This window comes from Crinia signifera, chromosome 4, assembly GCF_055691185.1.
Source record: "Crinia signifera chromosome 4, ASM5569118v1, whole genome shotgun sequence".
NCBI lineage: Eukaryota > Metazoa > Chordata > Amphibia > Anura > Myobatrachidae > Crinia > Crinia signifera.
The window spans coordinates 284,913,772-284,923,189 of record NC_139220.1 but is presented as its reverse complement, the minus strand read 5'-3'; the positions used below and the strand labels follow the sequence as shown (position 1 = coordinate 284,923,189).

Genomic DNA, 9,418 nt, shown 5'->3' with positions numbered 1-9,418 from the left:
AAATACTAACGTTAAGGGAAGCTTGATACATCTGCCCCACAGATACATACCGCTGGGGCTAATGAAATGATTAGCACCACGAAGCTTTACAGTGAACATGACGTCACTGCGCAGTGATCCAGGGTGTGGCCCTGGCTGTCACTTGAATTTCAAACTTGTGACACCACTTGCCACCCTCCGCAGCGCGCAGACGCAGTAAATACGTTGCTATGGAGACATTGATGCCGTCTATGTCGAGTCGCTGCAAGTGTGCTTTAAGCCATGATGCCACGCCCATTGGTGATGTCACTTCCGTCCCAGGCGCCGCAGTTTGGGAATGTAAACTTCCCGGCCGCTGACATATACCCGGAAACAGCAGAAGTGGAACACCGGTAGGAGCGTCCACCGGACCGGGAGGAAGATGAGCTGGTGAGTTACTGTCACTCGCTACCGCCCCGTGTGGCCTATTCCTGCTGCGCCTCTTGCTGGGACTTGTGTTTCCACAATACCCGGATATGTCATGTTGTGAATGTGGTGATATATTTTGCAGCATATGATTGTATGTGTGTGTGTGTATGTATGTGTATTGATTGTGTGTGTGTGTGTGTATATATATATATATATTACACACACACACACACACCTTCATTATAATACACCTTGGGTACCCAGTGATGAGGGAGTTTTTTAAACATTAGCCATATACACAAAGTCAAGTAGAGGAACCAGCACACCACAATTTATAATGTAAAAGTACAGGAGGAGCACTTTTATATTTATATACTTATCAGACCTGCAGTATCATGAGCATGAATGTGGTTATTGTGTTCCCATGAGAGCTGTTTCTGTGCATCAGCCCCAAACTGAGAATGATGCTGACCCAGCAGAGAGGATAACCACTTTGTGGTTTATCCATTTATGCACGTTAAATTGCCACAGATAATTGTCTGTACAGGGGGCCATCCAATTAGCACCGATAAACTGCGGCATGCACTGGCTTATCAGGGATTTTGTTTCACCTGCCTCAGGCATGCGAACCCAGATACCAGAAAGCAGCCATATTTTCAAGCAAAAAAAACAGCTGCAGACCACGAAAACGCACAAGTTTCATTGAACCTGTGTATATTGCGGGAAACTATAATTGGATTTCCCAGAACAAAATATCAGAGAACATCCGGCACATTGCGAAAACATCCCTTTTCCATTGATGTTTCGTCAAGACTAATTGGATACCCAGCTTTGTCATTTGGCTTTTTAGATGTTATTTTATAAAGAACTGGGGCTGTTATATGGCCTTATTTAATAGCCAGCACTAGTGCGATTAGTCTGCATCTCAACATATTTTTACAGCAGCAATCAATTAAAAAAACAAAGCCAATCCGACTTGACCATTTTAACAATATAAGCACATCCGAAGACTCCAGCATTACGTCAGCATCTCACATTCTACAAAGCCCATAGGCCTCAGTTAAAATTGGTTATGTGACAGGCGGCAGTGCGATATACAGTAGGTACCTCTTGTCTTCTAGATTATTCTGGTCTTGTCACTTGTTTACCTATAAATCTTGTCTATAGCTTTGCGGCTGTTGATTAATGCAGATAACAAATGGTAATCGGCTGTAATTATATTGGCCAGTAATAGGATGAATTTTCAGGATGCTTGAGCTTTGATGGGAAACCTGTTTGGATGCTTTCAGGTGTCAGTTATGTATCTGGTGACATTCCATGGGGATCTGTATGACTACCAAATATTTTTAATAACTATTCCCCCCCCCCCTCCACTTAATACAATTGTTTTACAAGTGCATACATTACATAGGTACTTGTAGTCTGCTAAAACACTGTAAAGTGCTATAGCAACCAATCATGTGACAGCATATATCTGCCTAGTAATGGAGATGAAAACTGACCCGAATTAATTGTATGGGCTACAACATCTCATTGCTATTTGCCTCACTGGAAATTACATTTTTAAATCGAAAAATAACTTTTTGGGGACTGATAATGGAATTAAAGGTTCATGGTGCCCTAAACTAATACACATGTCGCTGCCCTTGTAATGCTGCGAAACACAAGTGTATGTGCACTCAGGGATTCACTATTCATACTGCCCATGTGTATATAATGAGGGTTCTACAACTGGCATGTAGGATCTAATGCTTGTGGCATGTGAAGGAGACTTTGGCTTTAAGCTGTTGTTGTAGCCCTCTGGCAGTCACCCTAATAACTTTACCCCCCACAGTACATCATGAAAGGAGATAGCTAATACTACTTTCAGACCGCAAATGCCGTGTCGCACACGGGATTAGGACACGGGTCCCATCCCCAGAGCAACACGGCAATGCGGTCTGAAAGTTCCGACACGGCATATTGCCGAGTCGGTGACGTCACATGGGGCGGTGCTGGGCGGCGGCGTGTCATCGGGGGCTCGGGAGAAGGCAGTACTTGGAGCTGACAGTGCTGCCTCCTCCATACTGTGAACGGGACACGGGTCGCTTGACCCAGGCACCCGTTCACACTGCACTTGACACGGGTCATAGCCGTGTTCAACCCTGGTCATTACCAGGGTTGAACACCCGTGTTGCTCGACCCGTGGTGGCCTTTTCAGACCGCACCGTGACCCGTGTTTAGGCCCCGCGAACACGGCAGTAAGCCGTGTTCGGAGTGCGGTCTGAAAGCGGTATAAGAAGCATGAAATAAATTAAGCCTCAATTTTATTCTTCGGCTTTCATCTGCAAGGCCACCCCCCCCCCCCCCCCCCCCCCACACACACACCTCCTCTGTCCTGGCGCCCTAGACTGCAACCTAATTAGCTTATTGGCTAATCAGGCACTGTGCTCATGATGAAAAGTAGTGATACTCGGTTGTTTGCGCATGTGCTGGACCCATACTGCAGATGTCAGTAGATTGTCAGTTCGCAGTTATTCAGATGCAAGTAGTTGGCGGTGGCAAGCGCAGCCTTTTAATAAAACTGAGGTGTGCTGTGGCCGGACTTATGTGTCACGCAGGTGATCTGATGCTGCGTTGAAGCATTGGATCCAAATGCATGCAGGAGGGGTCTACTTATACCAGAAACCTCTTGCTGCATTACCATGTACATCGCTGCTGATTCCAAGTAAGCAGCAGCGATGCACCATCCAACCACATCTGAATTAGGCCCAATGTCTTGTGGGATTAGCAGTTGCACTTCACACTATGAGTCCCTGAAAAACAGGTGGTGCTATGGTTACCATTGATGAAGGGCTATGCAAGCCATACATCTACCCCACTATTGTCACTTAATTGAGGAAAAGAGGAGATTGTCCTGCACACAGGCGTTGGGTGTGTCCTGCTGGATTACATTGAAACAGAATTCTCAAAGCCTTCGACAACGGAATAGCATGAAGGTTCTATTGTGTACAGGAACATCAATAAATCGCAAATCCTGATCTTCTTTTAGGGTGGTATTGAATTGTTTCTGCCCCTCCCTGTGCCCACTGGCTGCTATTCAATTGTTTCTATCGAGAGGTGTGCTAACATTGCAGCCCGTCACTACGGGGGTGGCGAGCTGAAGTGCACGAAAAGTCACAAGTCGCGGGGGACTCTTTGTGTCATGAGCACAAAAATGATCTCCTGTCACTTTAGACAAGAGATCGTGCGTGATAACAATTGAATACCACCCTTAGAGTCCTGTTGGATGTACTGTGAGGTGGCTTCATTGGATGTGCTATTAATTTTCTCAGCAACACAATAATTGGAAACTTGCTGCACTTAAATATATCATTTGCACCATTTTAGGCATGTACAAGAGCCACAGATAAAAAATATGACACATTTTGTAATAACAAATTATAACCAAGTTACACAGAGCTGGCAGCTGGCAATTTTTTTTTTTTAAAACAAAATGTATTTTGCATGGATGGTTTGCTTGGCTGCGTTTTTGTTCTGTTCTTTGCTTTGCGCATGGATTATGTTGAAATGTAGGTATAGGCCTGTTATAACATGTCCAGCCCCTATATGTTTAAATATATGCAGTTATAATTAAAAAGTTAAACACAATTTTTAAAGGTGGGGGGTTGACGGTTAAATCAGTTGAGAGTTATAAAGATAATTGTCTTGCCTATTGAAATAAATAGCCGTTTTATGCCAGCTTAAAGCCTAATGGTTCTACAGCTGGTGAGGTATGTAATGGGATTGATGCTTTGTAATGTACTTGGTAAGTAGTGAGGTGGGTGTTCTAAAAAGGGGGACAAGGTGTTATGCAGAGGGAGCTCTGTTTTTGTGAATACGAAGGCCATTCTTCATACATTGGCAGGGTTACATCAATTGTAATCTAGTCTACAGAAATAATTGTTGATTTAACTATCACCATTCAGGAAGACCGTATCCCTCGCCCATACTTATAGACGTTCGTGTCTCGGCGACAGAAGAGTTACACAGCTTTCATAGCACAGAGCCCATTCTTGGGTATTTTTTGGCCAATATCCAGCTCCCAGAGAAAAATATCAAATGCAGCCAAATCTGCTCCGCAAACAAAATCTATGTGAAGTTCTCCCTCCCCTTCCCCGCGTCCTGACTCACCGCGTTCTGCATTCACTAGTGACAGCTCAGCTCCAGAGTCATTCAGGAGGGGACTAGTTCTCAGAGAGGTAACACTAGTTAAATGGTTGGCAAATGAGGAGACGGTGTACGTGCATAATACACCCATCACCTGTAACAGAACAGCGTTACCTGAAGTACTACATCTTTATCTGGGTGCCTGGCCTTTTTGTGAAAGTCCCAGTATTTTTTTTTTTCCCCCTGAAATAACTGTGTGCACCTGCGTCCCTCATGCTGGTGTCCTAGGACAGGGTAGGGATATATGTAGGATGCTGATTGAATCGATTGCACGTTTTACGAGCAGTCTGACTGGTCAGGTGATGCCTCTGACTTAAGTGTTAACCAACAGGAAAACCTGAATGAAAACCTCAAACACTGAACAAAAATTTCAAGAATGAGGATAGACTAGTGTGGAGGAGTGTCTTACACACAATAGCCGCTGCAGTTTATATAGTCTACATTTTCAGTACAGAAATATTGGTTCAGGAATGTCTTCAGTCTATTTCTGTAATTGCATCATGAGTTTCACCTTTTAACTCTGTAAAATTTCCCATAATTCATTTGACGTTAGCTTTTAGCCATACGGCTCCGACTCTGGAACTCCATTGGCCGCACAGTTCGAGAGGCCCCCACTATAGATTCCTTCAAAAACATGCTCCAAGGCTCCTGTTCACTCTGCATTTCCTTATTTACTTTAGTTGCTCCAAGCTCTCTGTATTTTATGAAAAACTTTTTCTGTACTGTATTGTGCTCATTATGTTCATTCGAGCTGTTAAGAGCCTTGAATTCTATTTGAGAAAGAACGCTATATAAAATGATTATATTATCTAGCATTTGTCCTATGTGTAAGTCAAAAAGGCGTAAGGTGTTTGTGGTACTTACATCAGTGTTGTTGTTGTCATTATTATATTGATAATGCTACCAATACTATGTAGAAAAGGTGCCTGCACTCACATAAACTACTGAAGGTCCATTGGTCAGCTTAGTTTTAAGTCTTAATACCCCTTTCAGACCGTACTTATTACCGGGTAAAATGACGTTTTTTTACCGTGTCAAACGGTAATATGTGCGGTGTGAAAGGTCCGTTTTGAATTTACCGGTTCAAGAAAACCGGTAATTCAAAACGGTTAGAAAGCAGGGTCCTACCCGTTTTCAATGTCCCTGTGTAATGTGATGGAACAAAATGGCATTGAAACGGTAATGCCCCTTTCAGACTGCACTTAAACGGGTAATATACCATTTAAGATATGCAATGTGAAAGGGGTTAACATTGCAATGGGTCTGACCCATTTTTAAAAACGTTTTAAATTACCGGGTCAATGCTGTTTTTGCGGTGTGAAAGCAGCATAAGTAGCTAGAACAGAGGAGAACTCCGAAAAACTGTTTAAATATAATGCAATTACAGAATAGTTGAATGTTTGCAGACAACCAAGGTGCTGGTACTCTCTGCTGTTGAGTAGCATCATAAAAAAATCTTTGGTTACGCTCCAAAATACTATATACACTGATAGGACTTATGGGCATTGCTCAACTGCCCTTGTGGATCGGACCGTTCCACTATTGCTTGCAGTTTCAACCCTGAAATGCCCAACTATTGCAGACGCTGTCTCAAGTCATACCGGTGTTGCCTGCAGATGCGTACCTCATGGAACACCTTGGTTTCTATGTGCGTATTAGGGGCAGACAGTGCAGTACTCTGAATCCACCCAGAATCCATTTCTTAATAATTGCTGAAATGTATCAGGTTGGTATTTAGAAGTTACATACATTTTCTACAGTTAGTGGAATCTTTGGTTTTTGGATGGCTATGATTTTAGTAGGTATGGTAACGTGGAGGGAGGGAGGTTAAGTGGATGAGCAGAACAGCCACCTGTCAGCATAGCATAGACAGTTAGCGCTACTAGGCAAATCATTCGAAGTTCCAGTGGCAATTGATGTTTCAAACTCAGTGTTTGTCTGTAGACATGGCTAGAATTATGTTACAACAACATCATGGGCAAAATGTAATAGGGTGTGAGAATCAAAGTTAGAGATTTGGGGAGAGTTTTCCCTCCTTTTTTTTTTTTTAAGTGGCAATCATTTATTAAAGGCTTATTTATTTTTTTGCCTGGGAATTGATTGCTGCTTTAAAAAAATTCGGAAAAAACTCCCAAAATCTCTCACTTTCGGATTCTCATATTACATTTTGCCTCATATGTATTACCATGCACCTCTGTGGCGAACTTAAGGTGCCCATACACTAGTAAGATTTATCTGCAGATCTGGCTGGTTGGAACAAAAACATGGTTATGGATGTGACAGTTTGTCAGTTTTCAAGCATATCCAAGCAAATGGTCAACTGTCATTTGCTCTCATCCATAACCAGATTTTTGTTCCAACCAGACAGATCTGCAGATATATCTGCGTGTGTATGGCCACCTTCCGGCAAATTGGTCTTTCTTAACTATGGGATAGATTATATAGGTGTGAGTGTCACAAACATGAGGTATAGGGGAGACTGGCATAAGTAGGTTCCGGAGAGATGAGTATGGAAAAGGCTGGAGAACAATATTTGAAATGTTTATGCTAATGGTGGCAATGATTGGTCCCATTGTGGGGTCAAAATGGGGCTGTTGCAAAATGAGTATTTTCCTAAGGCAGTGTGTCCAGATACTGAAGGCCCATACAAACGGGGTGATTTCACGGCTATTTCTAATTGATCTGATTAGATCGCTTAGAAATTAAGCACGGACCGCTCAGTTTGTATACCCCCGGACTTCGTCGATGTGCGCTCTGTGCATTATCGCCTGACTAGATATTGACTCACATCGCCAGTGATCTCACCAGTGAACACAGATCGCTCAGCCCACATCGCTGGTGCGTCGCATGTGTGTCATCGATGTGTGCTTAAGCACATCGCTCAGCACGGTGCTCCCATTGCCCTGTGCGTACAGAGCTTAAGGATAACTTCGCGTGAGCACAATTTGATTTACCTCACTGTGCTTCTCATGGATAACTCTGTCTGGACTGTGAGTGAACCATGAGGACTGTTTGGGAAACACATAATACCTCATAACCCAACAAAATGTATAACGATACACAATCTTAATCACTATAGATGACCAGAGTTGATCTAAGAGCATGTATGCCATGTTTTTTGTATCTGCGGCTTTCCTATGGGGTTATTCAATGTTGGCCGATATTCCAGATAGGTCCTGGCGGATATTTTCCGACATCTGGCTTGTTTAAAAGTTGGATCCGCATTGTCGGAAACTGCCGCTAAATTGTGGAATTAGTGTTGATTTTTTACAGGGTTGGCTGGTTTAGACCAAATGGGTTCGCCACAAATATTTAATAGTAAATGGACCCATAATTCACTGCAGTTGGTAGACGGCGTACAGGTGAAGCAGGCACTTGGTTTCTTTCACACCTGTTCAAGGCTGAATTAGTACAACTCTGCTTATTTCTCAATGCTTGTTAAAATTTTCCATTTTAATAAAGATATAGATGGGAAAGTTGAAGGGGGGGGGGGGGAGCTGTACAACAACACTCAGATAATATATGCTGATTAGTTCTAGAACCTGGTATATTATTCTCTGTACCATGAACAGATTGCACTACTTCATAATGCCAAGAATCTCTGTTGGGGAACTATGCCGGTCCACTTATTATCATTAAACTGTTGCAGTCTGTGTTTTCTGTGAGTCGGGGGTGTTTATTGGGAATCTGTATGGGTTCATAGCCCTTTATCGCGGTATAGGTGACCAGCGAGAGACGGACAGATGGTGAGTAGTGACTGGCTCGGCCACACGACGACTGAGCTGGTGACTGACCAAGTTCTTGGCTAGCTGGGGATACAACCAAGGACTCCGAGCCCAATTGTGTTTGTGCAGCTATGGCATTAACCCTGAGAAGCGTTTGGGCCATACTTATTTGGTGCAGGAGAAAGCAGGGGGTTAACCGAGCCTTCCCTCGGAGATGTTAAAAAGCAGTTATATATCTGTATATTTTCCCTGCAGTGGATTGTGCTTTCCACGAGTCCATCTGGAGATCTGTACTGTAAACAAGCTGTGAGTCAGGGCTTCTAAATATACCAATGCATAGCCAGCCTCCGAAAACCGGTCCAGCCACTGCTGCCACCCCATTGGCTGTCGGAGAGCTGGTTGCCATGTGCAGATATACTTTTTTTCCTCTTTCTTTCTTTTAAATCATTATTTTTTCTTTTTAATTATCCTCTGCTGCCAGAGAATCCCCGGTGCCAGAACTCTGGCACATCCCATTTTGTAGGGACATAAAGTTTGGTGAGGGAGGAGCGGAGCGGAGATGGTTAGAAGGAGAGAGAGAGAGGGTATAATGATCGGGTGTAACATGATCTTATTGTAGGTAGTGCGGGTCTGGCACATGGTTGCCAACTCTGTACTGGGGCATCTATAGCTCTGCTTATCTGACCAGGGACAGTCAACCCCCGGCCGTCAGTAATGCACTGATTTGTGCTGAACGATAGTCATGGCATTTATTTCAACATGAAAATGAAGTGTGTAATGTTGTTGAGTATTGTATACACTCATAATGATCACACTGCACTGTATAATGGTGCTGAGTATCTCTATACACTGATAATGGTCACGCTGCACTGTATAATGATGCCGAGTATTATATACACTGATAATGATCACACTGCACTGTATAATGATGCTGAGTATCTCTATACACTGATAATGATCACACTGCACCGTATAATGGTGCTGAGTATCTCTATACACTGATAATGGTCACACTGCACTCAGCATCATTATACAGTGCAGTGTGACCATTATCAGTGTATAGCGATACTCAGCATCATTATACAGTGCAGCGGGATCATTATCAGTGTATAGAGATA

General features: G+C 43.3%; 1 protein-coding gene across 1 annotated transcript in view; it reads left to right on the top strand.

Annotated features, from left to right (window-relative positions):
* Positions 1-255: 255 nt before the first annotated feature.
* Positions 256-9,418, top strand: part of BIN3 (bridging integrator 3) — a 32,412-nt gene continuing 23,249 nt past the window's right edge. The window contains exon 1 of the mRNA XM_083184841.1: positions 256-408. Coding sequence (XP_083040967.1) covers positions 401-408 — 8 coding nt within the window. The 5' untranslated portion in view covers positions 256-400. The remainder of the gene's footprint in view (positions 409-9,418) is intronic.